This window comes from Aotus nancymaae, unplaced genomic scaffold (assembly GCF_030222135.1).
Source record: "Aotus nancymaae isolate 86718 unplaced genomic scaffold, 86718_ANA_hifiasm-v0.15.2.pri h1tg000014l, whole genome shotgun sequence".
In the NCBI taxonomy this organism is placed as follows: Eukaryota; Metazoa; Chordata; class Mammalia; order Primates; family Aotidae; genus Aotus; species Aotus nancymaae.
The window spans coordinates 101,375,585-101,395,861 of NW_026988425.1; the positions used below are offsets into that span (position 1 = coordinate 101,375,585).

General features: G+C 33.0%; 1 protein-coding gene across 4 annotated transcripts in view; it reads left to right on the forward strand.

Annotated features, from left to right (window-relative positions):
* The window catches only part of FER (FER tyrosine kinase), a 520,940-nt gene that overhangs the window by 337,270 nt on the left and 163,393 nt on the right, over positions 1–20,277 (forward strand). For all 4 annotated transcript variants that reach the window (XM_012459750.2, XM_012459767.2, XM_012459758.2 and 1 more), the window contains 2 exons: positions 476–591; positions 3,646–3,740. In XM_012459750.2, coding sequence (XP_012315173.2) covers positions 476–591; positions 3,646–3,740 — 211 coding nt within the window. The remainder of the gene's footprint in view (positions 1–475; positions 592–3,645; positions 3,741–20,277) is intronic.

Sequence of the window (20,277 nt, forward strand, 5' to 3'; positions counted from 1 at the left end):
ACATTCATCTTAGAGCTCTAAAATTCAGTAAGTATAGCAGACTTCTAGTTTGGTTATTTCTTGCTAAACAACAACATTAAAGTTTATTATAAAATGTTTGCATAATGTGATTATAGCTGTGTAAAAAATACATATGCAGTGTTAAAAGACTAAGAGAATACTGAGCATTAGCTGTTATGCTGGTATGTTGGCCTGTATATCTTCTCTGTAATATTTTGAATTTAATTCTTAAAAATAGACTTCAAAATTTCTTCTTTTCTAAAATAAATACAGTACAAATCAGGCATTTTATGCCAAAATATGTCCTAGCCATTAAGTAAAGTTAGAAGTTCATATATCTGATAGAAATTGGTTCATCACAGATGATACTGACATTTAGGTAAGCACCTCCTCCTCCTTGGTAACTTTTCTTGTATTTGGCAAAGATTTATCTACGTTCATTTACCCCAGACAATGAATGTATTTCTATTTTCAGGGAAATTTTGGTGAAGTATATAAGGGCACATTAAAGGATAAAACTGCTGTTGCTGTTAAAACATGTAAAGAAGATCTTCCTCAGGAATTGAAAATAAAATTTTTACAAGAAGCCAAGTGAGTTACTTAAAGTGATACAAAATATGTATTTATTATGTAAATAATTTATTAAAATGTAAATCTGAAGACATCTTAAATTGTGATTTGCTCAAGTAGTAGGGGTAAGCAGTTTTACAATGTGGAATCCAAAAGTTTATGCTTTTGTGATAGTCTGCAGATCAGTTCAGCAATCATAGTCAAAGAACCAGGTGTTAAAAAGCAGTATTATTTAAGTTCTTAAAATATTACAATATTTTGTTTTCATCACACATAATTATACATATATGTATATATGCAATACTGTGCTTATTATGATAAAAATGTTACTGTATTATATACATATACTGTATAGCTTACCTACACATTTAAATATATAATTATATCTATCCTACCATCCTTAGATAGTACTGCTTGCTTCTGTTTTCTCAGCTGTTAGGTTTCGTTTCTGAGGACCTCATATTTCTTCTTCAGCTTAGTATCTGACATTTCTTCTAAAGTTTGCATTTTTTTTGTTTCTAATTGATCTTCTAAGATGATTGGTTCTCTTTTTTTAAATTATTATTAGCTAAATAATAGAAAACAATACTTGCTACCTATGTTGCACATAGTTAAAACTCTTCTGTTAGTGGTAAACTTGAGTCTATATAACAAAACAGAAAACAATTAGAAAGCCACTTTGGAAAGAGTAAGCTGGATGGACATGTGGGTGGCACATGGATGAATTGATGGACAGATAGATGGATGGGGAAGGAAGAGGATACATGGATCCATACAATTTTGTCTATTAAAAGGAAAGTACAATGGGAGAATAGTGCCATGGCAATGAGAGAACTATTCATAAGTTACATGGCATACAGCATTTTGATGTATATATTCTAATTCATCATCTAAATGAATACTAATAGCAATGGTAAAACTAGTTGGATGCATTTATAAAATATTATTTGTAGAATAAGGTGGTAAACCTTTTTCATTTACATTGTTGGCAAGTCAGAAAAGAAATTCTGATGGTGAACTAAAAGGCATACTAACACAACTGAAATTCACAGCCTTATTATTTTACAGTTGTTCATAAGTATTAAGGTAAAAGGCTGTGTCTCACATAGTTTGAAAAATATTCAAATTTCTTGCACTATAACTTGTGATTTTTTTATTGCAAGCTAAACAGTTTAATTTTTTCTTTTAAGGTGAAATGATAAAGTTTTATGTTAAAAATGAAACTTACATTCATGCAAACTTCTAAATGTCCTTTAGTAGACTCTAGAACTATATATTTAGATATTTAATATTATCTGAGTTCATGCTGTTTTGTGCAAATTTCTGTCTCCCTGTGCAGATTTTAAAGCAATATTTTTATTAGAAAAGGTTGAGGGGGTAGATTCTGAAATTACTAAGTGATTGGTGGAAGGGAAATGGGAGGTCTGGAAAAAAAAACTTTAAAACATACTATTCATTTATCACTTCAAAGTTTTCTTTTTTTGTTGTCAAAAGTTGTTAACATAAAGGCGTTGAAAGTCACCAGAAATAAATATCAAGACATGTTCCTAGACTAATCACCCTTTTGTTTGTCCACATATGAAAGAAGTTCTCAAAAGTGACTCAAAGCATTGTGAGATTATTATATATAACCATCCAAAAAGAGGTTGTGCAGGGTGCTGTGGCTCATGCCTGTAATCTCAGCACTTTAGGAGGCCAAGGCAGGAGAATCACATGAGTTCAGAAGTTCAAGAGCAGCCTGAGCAACACATGGTTGTCTCTTCATGCAGTCTCATGGTTCACGTGTACAAATCTAGGGGGAGTTAGTCTGAACCATGCAGTGGAAATTCAGGCTGTGATGATGGCAAGCTTGTTCTGCACAGACGCCAGTTGGCCATATTTGTTCTAACTGATTTCAGCTAGTTCTTTTTATAAACAATGGGAGTTTCAGTGATTGAGCAAGTTGTTTCTTTTTTTATGTGCTATCCTGCAAACTCAATAATTTTTGTTAATCATTGCTATGTTGTGTTTTTTTTTTTCTTAACTCTTTGGGACATGGTTTCAAGTTAGTCTACCCTACTTTTATAGCCCTCAGATGAAATTTTGTCCTTATCCAAGGAAAGTCTACTCTGCTTCAGCTGAAGTCTCTGTTGAAACGCTAATATTCAATTAATTGTTTGCCAACCTTCTCAGAACTTTTTGTTTCTACCGTTTTGAAATTGATCCCGATCTAGAAAGTATTTACTACAAAATCCAGTGAAAAGGTTAACCCTTAGCATTTACCAGTATAAAATGATTTCTTATTTTACGTTTTAAAATCGATGATGTATGTTAAAACTATATGTATATATACTACCCCAGCAGCTCACAATTTTTTGTCCAGTAATACTTTTGAGCTATACTTCTGTGGTAGTGACTAAAACCAGATACTATAATTTGAAGGGAGTTGTATATGTTTTAGATTAACTAGTTAATTCCTATTTTACTTGGTTGTTAATCATTCAGAGTCGGTAATAATTTTGAAAAGAATATTTAATTAAATTAAGGAGAATTCACTTATTTGCATCCATAGTATGTTGCCAGTATGTATCAATCTGGTTGGGCCTCTGTCTCCATGAGTTCTGTATCTGTGGATTTGATCAACCACAGAACAAAAATATTAGGGGGAAAAAAGTTGATGATTGCATCTATACTGAACATGTACAGAATTTTTTCTTGTCATTCTCTAAACAATATAGTATAACATCTACTTATGTAGCATTTACATTATATTAGGTCTTGTAAGTAATCTGGAGATGGTTTAAAGTATACATGAGGATATGTGTAGGTTATATAAAAATATTGCACCATCTTGTATAAGAGACTTGAACATGCATAGATTTTAGTATCCACGGGGGTCCTGGAACCAGTCTCCTACGGTTACTGAGGGAAGACTTTACTGGTTTATATGCATCTAATTTAAATTTGGGGTTGTATTGAAATTTTAAAAACTGAATTATGATTCAAGAATATTCTAGTTGTAAACACTATTTGTTATCATAAATTAATGATTTATTATTCAAATGATAACTATTCTTATACTTTCCTCTCATCTAGAATTCTCAAGCAGTATGATCATCCCAATATTGTCAAACTTATAGGAGTTTGCACACAAAGACAGCCTGTCTACATCATTATGGAACTAGTTTCAGGTAATGTGATCTGAGAATTTTGCATGATGGCATTTTAATGTCATATTTTATTGCTTTTATATGTCCAGTGTCTTTGATTTCTCCTTGTAAAGTTTCCAAGGATTTTGTTTAACATTTCCAGATAACAAAGGAGCCTGTACCTATATTCAATATTTTTATAGGCTATAACACTTTTCTAGAAAATGTCAACTGCTTTTTTAAAAAGACAGATTTATTATTAGAATGTAGGTACACATGGAATTCAGTTATATATAATCTTTATGTGCAAAAAGCTATTTAGACAAAAGCAGTGTACTTGGACTTTATAACAGTGATAGTACTATCTTATATTTAGTTCATTGTATTTCATTTTACAAGTATGTGTCCACACAACCTCTCTTCTAAATTTTTAAATTAATTTTAATAACTTTTTTTTTGTAGAGATAAGAGTTTCACTGCGTTGCTCAGGCTGGTCTTGAAATTCTGAGCTCATGTGATTCTCCTGCCTTGGCCTCCTAAAGTGCTAGGATTACAGGCATGAGCCACAGCATCCTGCACAACCTCTTTTTGGATGGTTATATATAATAATCTCACAATGCTTTGAGTCACTTTTAGATTATGAACTTCTTTCATATGTGGACAAACAAAAGGGTGATTAGTCTAGGAACATGTCTTGATATTTATTTCTGGTGACTTTCAACGCCTTTATGTTAACAACTTTTGAGAACAAAAAAAGAAAACTTTGAAGTGATATATGAATAGCATGTTTTAAAGTTTTTTTTCATTGTCCAACTTCCTATTATGGAAAATACAATCAGAAGTAAAATTTGATTTCATAAGCTTTACAAATAGAATATTTAATAACTGAAAGGGATTTGCTTTACCTTTAACAATTATTTACTCATTTTAAGATAAATTTAAAGAAATAGAAAAAATGCTTCTAATTTTAGTTAAAATACATTAAGTAATCCTACTATTGTAAATTGCTTGTTAATATCTGTTTACAGAATTTGTTTTTGCTATTTGTAATTATTGGTCCTGTTTTGTTATACTACTTTGCTTGCTGTTGAAATATTTCTCAATATTACCATCCAGAATACCTAGATCATTATCATCTTTATCCTCATCAAGATGACATTGTCTGTGTTAGGTACACTGTATGTTTTAATGGTTTAAATTTGTAAATATTATAAATACATATTAACGTTTACATGGGTGCAAAGGAAGCCCCTGAATAATAAGGAATGCCACTGAAAAACTTAGATTTGGGAGGTGGGACAGACTTGAGAAAAGGTGATTTGGGTCTTACTATAATTGTTAAAGGATCCAGATGGCAAGTTCAAGTTGAATAAAACAAAACAAGATAGCTTTGTACAGGAGCCAAGCAAGTGTGTAGACTCTGACTGGTAACCTCTGTTCATATTTTTTAAATGAATAAGAATAATAAACTTCATTAGAAAATTGAAAATATAATGAAAGGTAGAAAATTGAAAATGAAACCCTCCAGTAAACAATCTAATTATATCGCAAAGCTAATTGCTACTAACAGTTTTTAAATTTTTTTCCAGGAAAATGTTAAATGCAGATACCTTGATTCTATGCAGATGCTATAAATTTGATTATGAAACAAGTTATACTCCAACCCTGTTTCAGATCTTGCTTTTATTTTTTATTAATATAATGTGTGGTGGTTTTACTCTTTTGCAGTTATCTATACAGTTCTGCCTTTTCTTGGTAATAGTTACAGAATATTCCATTTTGTGGATTTACATATTTTATTCAACCACAACTTTATAAGTGAATACTTTGGTCATTTTTATTTTTATTATTTGTTGTTATAAACAGTGTTAACTGAATATCCTTGGACTTACTGTAAGAATCATTTGGAAGTATATCTGTAGGTAAAAATTCAGTAGAGATTGTTGGATATGAGTTTCTGTGTGTTTTGATTTAGGTAAATGTATTAGCTTTTGATTGCTGCATAAGTAATTATCACAAACAGAGGGCTTAAAGTGACACCCATTTTTTTACCTGACAGTTCTGTAGGCTAGATGTCCTGGCAGCCTTGACTGTGTTTTCTGCTTAGGGTCTCACAAAGCCAAAATCAAGGTGTCAGGCTGAGCTGTTATCTTGAGACTCTGGGGAAGAATCTGCTACCAAACTCATTCGGTTGCTGGCAGAATTGTGTCCCTTGGAGCTATATGTCTGAAGTTCCCATTTCTTTACCTGCTATCTGCCAGGGGCATCTCTTAGCTCCTTAAGGTTGCCTACATTCCTTTTGACATGGTCTTTCTATCTTCAAAGCCAGCACTAGCCTGCTAAATCCTTCAAGTGTTTTGAATTTTTCTAGTTTTCTTTTATGTTGTTACTAGGTAAAAAGCTCTCTACTTTTAAAAGGGCTTGTGTGATTAGATCAGGTACACCTGAATAATCTTATTTTAAGGTCAACTGCATATATGAGAGTAGTGCTTACACTCATAGGATCCAGGTATTAGAGTAGGACATCTTTGAGAGGCCATATTAAAATTCTATCTACCACAGTAGATTTGGCTATATTTTCCTAAAGGCTATTTGCAATGTGGAATCTCAGACCTTATTAGTGAACTTTCCATACTCAGTTACATTTAAGTTCAATGGTTGATCTTGCAATTTGAATGCATCTTTTACCCATGCATGATTTTGTAGCATCATGCTTCAGTCATTTGGAAAATATCAGATCACCAGATTATGCAGATATTTCAAATATTGATATAATTCATTATGTAATATCACATATTCATTAATGTCACAAGTCTCATCAGAAAAGTAATGGAGGCGTCTGGGCACAGTGGCTCACGCCTATAATCCTAGCACTTTGGGAGGCCAAGGTGGGTGGATCACGAGGTCAGGACTTCGAGAACAGCCTGGCCAACATGGTAAAACCCATCTCTACTAAAAATACAAAAATTAGCTGGGCATGGTGGCATATGCCTATAATCCCAGCTACTTGAGAGGCTGAGGCAGGAGAATCACTTGAACCCAGAAGGCAGAGGTTGCAGTCAGCTGAGATTGTGCCACTGGACTCCAGCCTCAGCAAAAGAGTGAGACTCCTTTTCAAAAAAGAAAAGTAATGGAGGCTATCAAGCTCATGGTGGCAGACACATGTTTAGAACAAATCTATAGCATCCAAATTTTCTCATGCCTCTTTGTAATTCCTTTCTTCTACCCTTTACTACCCTGTCACAGCCAACTACTGATCTGCTTTCTGTCACTGTGTATTAGTTAGCATTTCTCAGAACTCTTCAAAAATGGAATCATACAGTAAGCACTTTTTCACTCAGCATAATTATTATTTTTTTCTTTTTTTATTATACTTTAGGTTCTGGGGGGCATGAGCAGAATGTGCAGGTTTGTTACATAGGTATACACGTGCCATGGTATAACATGGCATTCCTAATGCTATCCCTCCCCTATCCCCCCAATCCCCTGCTATTGCACCCCTACCCCCCATCCCCAATAGGCCCCAGTATGTAATATACCCCTCCCCCTGCTGTGTCCATGTGTTCTCATTGTTCAGCACCCACTTATGAGTGAGAACATGCAGTGTTTGGTTTTCTATTCTTGTGTCAGTTTGCTGAGAATGATGGTTTCCAGTTTCATTCATGTCCCTGCAAAGTACATGAACTCATCCTTTTTTATGGCTGCATAGTGTTCCATGGTATATATGTGCCACATTTTCTTTATCCAGTCTATCATTGGTGGATATTTTGGTTGGTTCCAAGTCTTTGCTATTGTGAACAGTGCTGTGCCGCGATAAATATATGTGTATGTGTGCCTTTATAATGGAATGATTTATAATCCTTTGGGTATATACCCAGTAATGGAATTGCTGGGTCAAATGGTATTTCTAGTTCTAGATCCTTGAGGAATTGCCACACTGTCTTCAACAATGGTTGAACTAATTTATACTCACCAACAGTTTAAAAGCGTTCCTGTTTCTCCATATCCTCTTCAGCATCTGTTGTCTCCTGATTTTCTTTAACCAAAAAAAAAAAAAAAAAGAGTTTCACTCTGTTGCCAGGCGCCAGGCTGGAGTGCAGTGGCACAATCGCGGCTCACTGCAACCTCCGCCTCCCAGGTTCAAGCAATTCTTCTGCCTCAGCCTCCCAAGTAGCTGGGACTACAGGCACGCGCCACCATGCCCAGCTAGTTTTTTTATTTTTAGTAGAGACAGGGTTTCACCATGTTGACCAGGATGGTCTCGATCTCTTGACCTCGTGATCCGCCCGCCTCGGCCTCACAAAGTGCTGGGATTACAGGCTTGAGCCACCGCACCTGGCCCTCTCCTGCTTTTTAATGATTGCCATTCTAACTGGCGTGAGCTGGTATCACAATGTAGTTTTGATTTGCATTTCTCTAATGACCAGTGATGATGCAAATGCAAAAGAACAGATATCATAACAAACTGTCTCTCAAACCACAGTGCAATCAAGTTAGAATTCAGGATTAAGAAACTCACTCAAAACTGCACAACTACATGGAAACTGAACAGCCTGCTCCTGAATGACTACTGGATAAATAATCAAATTAAGGCAGAAATAAAGATGTTCTTTGAAACCAATGAGAACAAAAATTCACTCAGCATAATTATTTTAAGATTAATTCATATTATAATGTGTATCAATAGGTCATTCATTTGTGGAGTTCTATTTAATGACTATACTACAGTTTATCCATTCAGCTGTTGATAAAATTCTGGATTATTTCCAGTTTGGGCTATTCTAAATGAAGTTGCTGTAAACATTCCTGTACAAGCCTCATCTGGACAAATGTGTTCATTCTCCTGGGAAACTACCTAGTAGTGGAATGAATGGATCATATGGCATTTGCATGTTAAATTTTTTAAGAAACGACCAAATTACTTTCTAAAGTGTTTGTACTAGTTTACATTCCCAACAGCAGTCTATGATAGTTTCAGTTTCTCCACATCCTTGGCAGCACTAGGTCTGGTCAGTTGTTAGCCTTTCTAATACTTCTGTACCTTATTGTGGTTTTAATTTCCTCTTTCCCACTGAAATACTGATGTTGAGCATCTTTTCATGTGCTTATTTGACGTTTGTATATCTTCATTGGTCAAGTGTCCAAATCATTTGCCCATTTTAAAAAGCTTTTTCTTAAGTTTACTTTTAGAATTTTTATAGTTTTAAAATTTATGTTTGAGTCTGGGACTCATTTCGAGTTAATTTTTGTATATGGTGTGAGAAATGGTTAGACGTTTATATTTTTGGCATGTAGATATCCAGTTGTTCCAGCACCACTTGTTTTAAATGACTGTTCTTTTTCTCTTGACTTACCTTTTTACCTTCATATAAAATTCATTTTTTCATACTTAACCTGTGACTATTTTTGAACTGTGTTATTTTCTGTCAGTCGTTTTGTCTCCATGCCAGTACCACAATGTCTTGATGACAGTAGCTTTATGATAAGTCTTGACTCAGAAATAAATCCAAACATACACAGTCAACTAATTTTTGACAAGAAGACATAAAGGGGAAAGGATTGTCTGTCCGATAAATGGTTCTGGGAAAACTGCATTTCCACATGCAAAAGAATGAAATGGGACCCTTATTTTATACCATACACAATAATCATCTCAAATTGGATGCAAGACCTAAATATAAAACCAGAAACAATAAAACTCCCCGAAGAGAACATGGGGAAAAACTCTGCGACGTTGGCCTTGGTGATGATTTTTTGGATATTACAGCAAAAGCTCAGGCCACAAAAGCAAAAATAAGTAAGACAATATTAAACTGAAAATCTTCTGCACAGCAAAGGAAACAATCAGCAAAATGAAACCGCAGCCTACAGATTGCAAAAACTACTTGAAAATAGTATATCTGATAAGGCATATAGTATATCTGATAAGGCATTAATAGCCAAAATTTATAAAGAACGCCTACAACTCAGTAGTAGAAAAGCAAATAACTCAGTGTAAAGATGGGCAGAAGAGACTGGATGCAGTGGCTCACACCTATAATCCTAGCACTTTGGGAGACTGAGGCAGAAGGATCACTGGATCCAGGAGATCAGACCAGCATGGGCAACATAATAAGATACTGTCTCTATGAATTAAAAAAAAAAATTAACCAGACATGTTCACATATGCCTGTAGTCCCAGCTACTCAGGAGGCTGAGATGGAAGAATCATTTGAGCCAGGGAGGTTTAGTCTTCAGTGAGCTGTAATTGTGCCACTGATCACAATAGATGTGCCACAACAGAGTGATATCTTGCCTCAAAAAAAAAAAAAATCACGTACAACAGATGTGCCACAACAGAGCATTGTCTCAAACCCCCAAAAACAAAACAACAACAATAAAAAAAGGGTTTTAAAAAATGGTTAATAGGCATGAATAGAGTTTTCCAAATAAGACATAAAAATGACCAACAGGTATATGAAAGGTGCTCGACATTATTAATCATCAGGGAAATGCAAATCAAAACCACTGTGAGATAGCACCTTATTCCTATTAGGCTGGCTGTTTTTAAAAAGTGAAAAGATAACAAATATTTTAGGGGTATAGAGAAACCATTATATACTGTTGGAAAGAATGAAGATTGGTACAGCCATTATGGAAAACAGTATGAAGGTTTCTAAAAGAATTAAAAATAGTGTTACCATGTATCTCAGCAATCTCTCTTCGGGGTATATGCCCAAAGCAAATTTAATCACCACCTTGTAAAGAAATGTGCGCTCCTGTGTATATTGCAGTGTTAATTGTTATTCACAATAACTTAGATATGGAAACTAAATGCTTGTCAGCAGAGAAATGGATAAAGAAAATATGTTACATGTGTACAGAGACATATTCTTCAGCCATAAAAAGGAGCAAGATCTTACCATTTGCCAAAACACAGATGAGCCTGGGGGACATTATGCTAAGTGAAATAAACAAGACACAGAAAGAAAAATGTTACATGATTTTACTTGTATATGAAGTCTTAAAAAAGTCAAATATACAGAGATAGAGAACAAAACAGTGGTCACTAGGGCAGAGGGCAGGAACAGAGGAAATGAGAAGCTGTAGGTCAGAGGATGCAAAGTAGGAAATACGTAGAATGATCAAGCCTAGAGATGTAATTTACAACATGAGATCTATAGGTAATAAAATTGTTCTGTATATGGGATTGATGCTAAATGAGTAGAGTTTAGCTGTTCTTGTCACACATAAAAAATGGGGAACCATGTAAGTTGATAGATACATAATTTGCTTCATTATAGTATTCTTTTTACTATCAGGATGTATTCTGTAATACTATGTTGTATACCTTTAATATACGCAATAAAAGTTCTTTAAAAAGACTTAAAATCAGGTAACTAGTTTATTCTTTTTCAAATTCTTTTAGAAGTCCTTTGCATTTCCATATTAATTTTTGTATTCGTTTTTCAGTTTCTATAGAAAGGCTTGGTAGAACTTGGAGTGAAATTTTATTTTATCAATATATCAATTTTGGGAAAATAGACTTTCTAACAATATTAAGCCTCCTGATCCATAGTGTATCTCTGTAGTTATATAGATTGTCTTCAATTTGTCTAAGCAAGGTTCTGTAGTTTAACGTACAGGACTCTTCATCTCTTGTCAGATTTATCACTGATTTACCACTCAAAGAAGAAAGGACTCAAGGTAACAACCTCAGCTTCTACCTTAAGAAATTAGAAGAGTAAGAACAAATTAAACCAAAATAAGTAGAAGAAAAGAAAGAATATAGAAGTCAGCAGAAATCAATGGAATGGAAAATACAAAAATAGGGAATAGTGATAAAACTAAAAACTAGTCCTTTGAGAAGATTAGTAAAATCAGTGAACTTCTCCCCAGACTTTTCAGAAAAATAAGACAGAAGTTACCAATATGAAGAGAGAGGTGATATCACCACAGAACATACCAATATTAAAAGGGTAATAAAGGAATATTATGAATAACTTTGTGCAAGTATTATTTTATTTTTAGATACAGGGTCTCACTCTGTCACCTGCTGGAATGCAGTAGTGTGATCATAGCTCACTGTAGCCTTGCTCTTGGTCACAAGCAATCCTCCTGCCACAGCCTCCTGGAATTTGGTAACTTAGATGAAATGGACAAATTTCCTTAAAGATACAAACTACCTAATCTCATTCATGAAGAAATAAGGAACCTGCATAGTACCATTTCTTTTAAGAATTGAATTTCTCATTTAAATAACCATTCCTCAAAGAAAACTCCAGGCCCAGATGGCTTTTCTGATGAATTATACCAAACTTTTAAGAAGAAAAAATTACCAAGTCTATGTACACCCATTGAGAAAGTTGAAATAGAAGAGTATTTCCCACCTCATTATTTAAAACCAGTGTTACCCTGATTCTAAAATGAGACAGAAAGATTACAGGAAAAGAAAAGAAAACTGCAGACCAATATCATTCATGATCGTAGATTTAAAAATTCTAAGCACAGTTTTAACAAAGCAAATTTAGCAATATATAAAAATTCATTATCATCAAGTGGGGTTTATCCCAGGATTGAAAGCTGATTAACTTTCATAAATCAATCAGTATAATTAATTATGTAAATAAAATAGAAATTATATGATTATTTAAAATGCAGAAAAAAAATTTGGCAAAATCCAGCATCTATTCCTGATTTAATAAAATTCTCTGTAAAACAAGAAATAGAAAACTTCCCATTATGATAAAGGGGCTTCTAAGAGAAACTCATAGCTAACATTATACTTAATGAATGAATGACAAATGACTAAATGTTTTTCCCCTTTATATCAGAAATAAAATAGATATGCTGGCACTCACCACTTCTCTTACTATACTATGTGTTGCAGCTGGTGCAATAAAGAGGAAAAAAGTAAAAGGCATCTTTTAATTGTTTGAAGTATTTTTTCTTTGCTACCATATTTATTTGCCAGTATTTAAAATTAAAATGGTAAGATACTGTACTATATTATTAGAAGATTATGTGGTATAAGCTCTACAAAACTTAAAAGTAATTGGTTTTTATTTTAAACTTTTTGGTAATTTATGGTTGACAAATTATATGTTTCCTTGTCTCCAGTAATGTTCTCTTTAGACATGGCTTTGAATCCTCTAGTCTTAAGTTATATCTAACTTCCTAATGTCATGAAAATTGGGCCAAAATATCAAGTTTGAAAACAATATAATTTTATGCTACTTTATTTTTTTCTTTTGAAATGGAGTCTTGCTTTGTCACCCAGGCTGGAGTGCAATGGTGTGATCTTGGCTTGCTGCATCCTCTGCCTCACGGGTTCAAGGATTCTCCTTCCTCAGCCTTTCAAGTAGCTCGGATTATAGGGTCCCACCACCATACCCAGCTAATTTTTGTATTTTTTAGGTGAGACAGAGTTACACTATGCTGGTCAGGCTGGTGTGGAAATCCTGACCTCAGGTGATCCACCCGCCTCACCCTCCCAAAGGGCTGGGATTACAGGCATGAGCCACCATGCCCAGCCAGTTTTATGCTATTTTCAAGTTAAGCCTTGGTAACAACCTCTTCCTGCTTTCTACTTCTGTAAATATATTGTTGTTTAACTTCTACCGTACCTCTTTCTGTTCTCATCAAAGAGCAGATGTGCATCTCAGAATTTGTAAAGATAAATTAGTAGAAAAGCATAAAGTCCCTTTGAAAAAATTTCTACTACAAAATCAAAACCTTATAAATACATGGTTATGAAAAGCATGAAAGAAACTAAATAGACTTGGTTAGCTTTTAAGAATTATGGGATCTCTGCCTCCTTCCCTTATTTCTTCACTTAGTTCCTCTTTCTCTCTAATTTCAGCATGCAATGACAAATGTACGGGGTTATTGAAAGGCAGTAGAGGTTAGTGATGAAGAGTGGAGCTCTAATAAGTGTTGATAAAAATATGGGAAAATCAGAATACTCATACATTAATGGTAGAATGTAAAATGATACAGTCACTTTGAAAGAGAATTTCATATCTTCTCAAAAAGTTAAATAAGAATTCCACTCCTACGCATCTATGCACGAGAAATAAAAACCTCTGTCCATGCAAATACTTACATGTAAATGTTCATAGAAGCATCATTTATAATTGCCCAAAAGTAGAACCCAAATGTCCATCAACTGATGGATGGATAACCAAAATGTGGTATATCCATACGGTAGATAACTATTAAGCAATGAAGAGAAATGAGCTACTAATATATACTACAACATAGATGAACCTCAAAAACTTTATCCCAAGTGAAGTCAAAAGACTACACATAGTATGATTGCATTTATATGAGATACCCAGAAAAGACAAATCTATAGAAAAAGTAGATTATGTTTTCCTGGGACTGGGGTGCAGATGGGGATTGACAATAGACAGGCATGAGGGTTCTTTTTGGAGTGATGAAATTATTTTAAATCCGTCAACACTCATTGAATTGTACACTAAGCTGGGTGGAACTTATGTATTTAAACTAAACTTCAATATACCTCTTAAGAAAAGCAAAACAAAAAACTCAAGAGTCAGGCAGTCTTAGCTGAAAGCTTAGCTCAGTCTCTTGTAAGTTGTATAACCTTACTCAACTTATGGTTAACCTCTCTGTGCCTTATTTTCCTTATCTGTAAAATAAGAATAGGGTTGTCATTTACTGTGATTGTAGGTTTTAATGTTTAGCCTTCATAAGGTGTCATTTTCTTCATCTGTAAAACTGAAGTGGTTGAATTAAATGACCTCTAACTTTTAGCTATAACCTTTAATTGTTTCATTGTTATTAATTTTTTTTTTTGAAAATTTGAAACCTCTCATAAACTCTAAGACAACTTCAAAATTGTCTTCTTTTTATAAAAGGCATAATAGGTAAATAACCAGCTAGTCTTTATTATTATAAAACTAGCACCATAATATATAATATCTTACATTTGCATAATATTTTACAGTTGTGAAAGCACTTAAACGTTATGTCAGTTATTCAACTAGAAGTTATTATTTCCATTTACAAAAAAACTATTAAATATGTGAGGTACAGAGCTTGAAGTGACTTGTCAACATCAGGTAAATAGAAAGTAGGCTAATAGTATTCTATTTCTACTATTATTAGATTTTTATGTGGGTCAAAATAATTCTTTTATGAAATGAAAACACAAGCAAAATGTCTATGCAAGATACTCTATGGATGAAAACATGAATCCCTATTTCATAATTCTCAACTTTGTGCATAGATAAGTAAATAGCTTGTTTCAGTAAACTGGAAAATTTCTGTTTGAGTTACTTTTTTCTCTACTGGGAATCAAGCTGTGGAGGGAAGATTTAGAAAACTGTTAGGTTAAAAGCAAAATTTAATAACTGCCTAGTGTCTAATATGCAAACTGTTTCTAAAATGTATTATGCAAAGATTTAATATGCTCCTGTTCTTGTCAGATAACTGAGCCCTTTTGGAATCATAAATCCAAAATATATTTTAACCAGAGTAATGTTTGAAGGCATTATAAGCATTTGAGAATTCAGGTTTACAGTGAGTAGTCCAAGATGATCCTGTCTTTGTTTGAATCATCTCTTGAATTGTAAATACTTTTATGAATTGCCGGATAGGTAAAATCAAACAAAAGTCAGCTCTAAATGGCAATAGGTAATATAAAAAAAAGAGAAAACTCTAATATGCTAAAAGATGACCCCTTATTTTATAGACAAGTTGTTTATTACTTAGAAATTCAAATTAAGAGAGGACTTTCTAAAGTGACAAGCCATGAGTTAAAAGAATATTTCTAGTCATGGCTGGACATAGCGGCATGTAATTTCAGCACTTTGGGAAGCCAAGGTGGGGTGGATCCTTGAGGTCAGAGTTTCAAGACCAGCCTGCTCAACATAACAAAAACCCCATCTCTACTAAAAATGCAAAAAAATAGCTGGGTGTGGTGGTGCACATCTGTAATCTCAGCTACTTGGGAGGCTGAGTCAGGAAAATTCCTTGAACCCAGGAGTAAGAGACTACAGTGAACCAGGATTGTGCCACAGCACTTCAGCCTGGGTGACAGAGTGAGACTCTGTCTCACAAGAAAAAATATTATATATACAATATTATAGTCTAAGCAGCTGTCATTTGTTTTTACATATGTGGTTAAATTAAGACTGCAATAAAAGATACCATGATGGATAGAAGACTGAGCACCTTAACCTCCAGGTACAATAATACCTGTACAGACCCTGCGTAAAGCTGATTAATTTTAGAAAGCTTTAAAAAAAATGTCAGTTTCAACTTTTTCTTTCACTAGAGATTAGTAACTGCCCCCTTCTTTTTGACCTGAATGTTCTTTTTGAGTTCAGAACTTCCTGGAACTAATTAAATGTTATATTATCTGGTGCATTTCTCAGCTCACACAGATGCATGGCCCTTGGCAATCCTCAAACTCATCTTAATTTTAAAATGACTTATGGCTTTGCAACTTCTAGAATTTTTGAAGAGTTTTCACCAGGCTTAAGATGTTGTCAATATATATCTCACCTCTGTAACATGACATCTTATTTATGGTTTTAAAAAATGTAATTGAGTTCATTCAGTTTATTTTAGGCTTAGAAATTTTAGGCATAGAAATCTAGACATGGTTATTTGTATTATTCTTATAAATATCTTTAAGATTTTTATATAAATTTTTCAATTGTCAAAATTCCTTTTCTTTTAATTTTTCATTTCTATTTTTAATTTCTATAGTACATTTCATTAGTCTGACAAAAAGTTAAATTCTTTTAAAAATAAACATTTTTCTCTTCTCATTTATTGTGAAATTTTGTATTTTTACGTGATTTTAACAGTCAATTTCAGTGACGTGACTTCACAATTATAGAAGGTTACTATGGTAGTTAACTGGCAATGACAGTTTCAGCTGCTTTGGTAACAAATCCCAACATTTAGAGTCTGGATACTTGCCTGGCATTTGTTTCTTTTACTCCTGATAAATGTGGAAAGGATAAATTGTTCCAACAAAGGATTAAGGAATATGACTCCTGCCTCATACTCACTGAAAGAGAGCCCTCAAAGTCTGAACTGGTGCCTTTCCTAACATAGTTTAACCCATTACCAGTTATATAACAATATTCATTCACAGTAATCAGTTTTGAGGTTGATTGAAAGAACAATATAGTGATTCTCAAATTAATATTTCATTAAACAAATTTAAGATATAGCAAGTCACAGGCTGAATTTTTTAATGTTGCAAACAAATTACTAAGGAAAACTTAATTCTGCGGAGTTGATTATTTTGTGTTGTTTGAAGATGATGGTAGAATATTCCTTTAAACCAACTTTGATCTGAACCTAAATGCATGTGATTATAAATTAGTGCACAGTATATTTCAATTTGGGAGAATGAGTAATTTTTTCTTTTATATGTTAACTGACGTAACATCTAAACCTAGGCATTTTCATTTTTTTTTTGTAATTTAAGAGTATTACATTACTGAAAAGTCAAAATATTAAGCTCTTGGTTGTCATTTTACATCATACATAATACGTTTGATATAATGTAAGGTATTTTCAAAACAGCATTTAGAAAGATGACTTCTTTAAATTGATATTTCTTTCTGACCCCAGTGACACCTTGGATTACTTTAGTGTTTCATTAGCTACTTAGCATTTCAAAGCAGATACAGATGGAATAGTTTAAACCAGTCATTTCTCCAGATACTAAAATCACTAATATCCTTGTAAATTGGAGTTACTTTATTTAATTTACATGTGACATAAGTTGGTAACCTATTGGTATTCCACACATGTGGTATTGACCTTTTTTCCTGTTGATTTTTAGGTAGACCTTCTTAGTAGGCTACTCTTCTTTCAGTAGGCATCTCTTCTAGTAGTGTATATTCTTTCCCGGAGGTAGAGCTCGATGATAAAGACATTAACCCAGAAGGAGAATGTGAGGAACGAAATAAAAATATAATTATTTCAGTTAATAGGATTGTTCCTGTAAAGAAAAAATATAAACTATTACTGTGTCACCACTTTGATCTGTGGTTTTTAAGAGTGCCAAGGTATTTTTTTCTATCATTGAGGAAGGTTGATATGTTGTAATAAACATTAAGTTTTCATGATACATTTGAGCCACAGATGCATTAAGTATGCCCAAGTAGTATTACTCATGTGCTTTTTATGTTCTGAGCTTCTGATGGCATTTATATCTATGAGTAAGTACCTCCAGCAAAGAGGCACGTGGCATGGAGAGCAGGACAAAGCATATTCTGAACCATTCTTGCTGTTAGATTCTGTTTTTTAAATGACTTTATGGTATTTGAAGTTCCTTAACAATTGAAAAGAGTGTAGGAGTTATGAATATATATGTATCTTCCAAATGAATGAACATTTCTTTAAAGGTACCGTGAGTTTCACTGTTGGCTTTGTAGGTGATCATTTTTATGTTTTTGTTACTATACATGGAAAAGTCTTAAATTCCAAAACATGAACAAAGTTTAATGTAGTATTTTAAATAATAAGAAAATTTACTTTATTATTGGCAGTCTACTTATATTTGGTACAAATGTTAGAGGTATGAGCTGGAGTAGTGTAACTCTGGTGAATTCAACTGAAATAAAAACCAAATTTTACATAAAATGGCTTGTTTTGACAAATAGGTTTTTTACCAATAATCTATCCAATATATATGAATCTAACAGGGCTTATCAGTATGAAGTTTTCATTTTATCAGAATTGTAAGGAAAACCATAATTTCATTAAAACAGTTCAGAGCCCATACTGTTTTTCCAAGATTAAAGGACAGCTGAAAAATCATTTGAATCAAAGTTTTTTAAAAAATTTGTTGAATTCATGCTGAAAGTTGAAAGTTAATATTCTGTTTGATTTTTTCCTGCTTGCACTCATATATCATATATATCCCCCATATATTCAGATTCTATTATATAGAAACCAAATAAAAGCCACGATCTTGTCAGCATTAGCCAAAGATATGGTAATGCTACTCTTACTGTTATTTGTTAATTTCATCTCTTTCTAATTATAAGTTAGCCTCTGTATTCACAAATGATGAGGATGCAAAATATTGGGACTCTTCTCAAGTTTGTGGAAGCAATGAACCTTATGCATTAATATTAAAGAAGGTAAATCAGCTGGGCTTGGTGGCTCATCCTGTAATCTTAGCACTTTGGGAGCCCAAGAAGGGTGGAGTACTTGAGCCCAGGGGTTCACAAATTCATTTTGAAGGATTTCTATAGTCAGCATTGTATAGCATTTTGTTAGTGAAATGTGAAAATAATATTAGAAACTGTCATAACAATGTTTAGTAAATGTGGAAGTTTTTAATTCTTTATTTGCTTTCATTTGTCATTTTCTGTAGAACTAGATAGATGATCATTGGTACCTGTTTGTTGGTGTGCATTTCATTTCCAGAAGGAATATGATTCAATACCTGACAAAATTGTGCCTGAGATTGAGAGCCTAATAAATGTCCCTGGAAAATGTAACCTTTGCTTGAAAGAGTAAATTTGCCTAAATTTTTAGGGGTCAAATTTGAGAAAACATTATGACATTTGATCATATCCACATTCAAAATTAAAGATGTTATACAACAAAGTGAAAGTGATTAAAGAAGTGACTTTCTATAGTGTCTTTAACTTTTTATTGTAAGAGATTACATATATTAAATATTTTCAGATTAGAATGTTACTTTAAAACCTTTTTCTTCTTCTATGTTCGTCTGTTGTAGTATGAGGAATCTTTACCAGATCATTGATAAAGACTTCAAAATGAATTTATCTCATAAGATGATATTTGCTACCAGCAAGTAGTTGAATCTCTGTATTTTCTATCTTGGCTGTTATAAATTAAGAAATAAACCCTTCTTATAATTAACACCTATCATGATTTCATGCCATTTGTTGAATAGGATAAAAGACTCAAATACATATTGTTTTACAATTTTTTAAATCTTTAAAAGTGCTTTTTTAAAAAAAAGATTTTATCTATAGGTAATTAGATAGCACAAAATTTATTAATGTTATATCATTGAAATTATTTGCTTTTAAGAATCAACTTTATACTTCTAAAATCTTTTAAAGTAGAATTTCTAAACTAATGAGGCTATAATTTGTTGGAGCTTCATTATTTCAAAAATAGTTGAAACCAGTCAGTTCTGATAAAAATACACCCAGGAGGTGCAATGATTAATTTATTTTTTTATTGGAAACAAATGAGTTACCCTGTATTTAAGTGACTGAAACTTAGAAATACATCTGTTTTTCTTTAAGACTTTCTGTTCTTTATAAACCTGTTATTATAAAATTTGGATTAATTATACTCTTTATTGAATACTTACTGAGCACCAGCTTTGTTCCATACAAAATACACTGGTAAAAAATATATCAGTGATCTCTTTTCCCAAAGAAGTCACAGTGTAGTGGGAGAAACATATGTTTAATAATAATCACAAATTTATTTCAAATTTTGCTATTAAAAAAAGTAATCAGAGAGATGGTAGCAGGTAGAACCTAATTTGTTTTAGGGGCCATAGCGAACATCATCTGGAGGTGACATTTGTGTTAAGATCTGAAAGATAAAAATA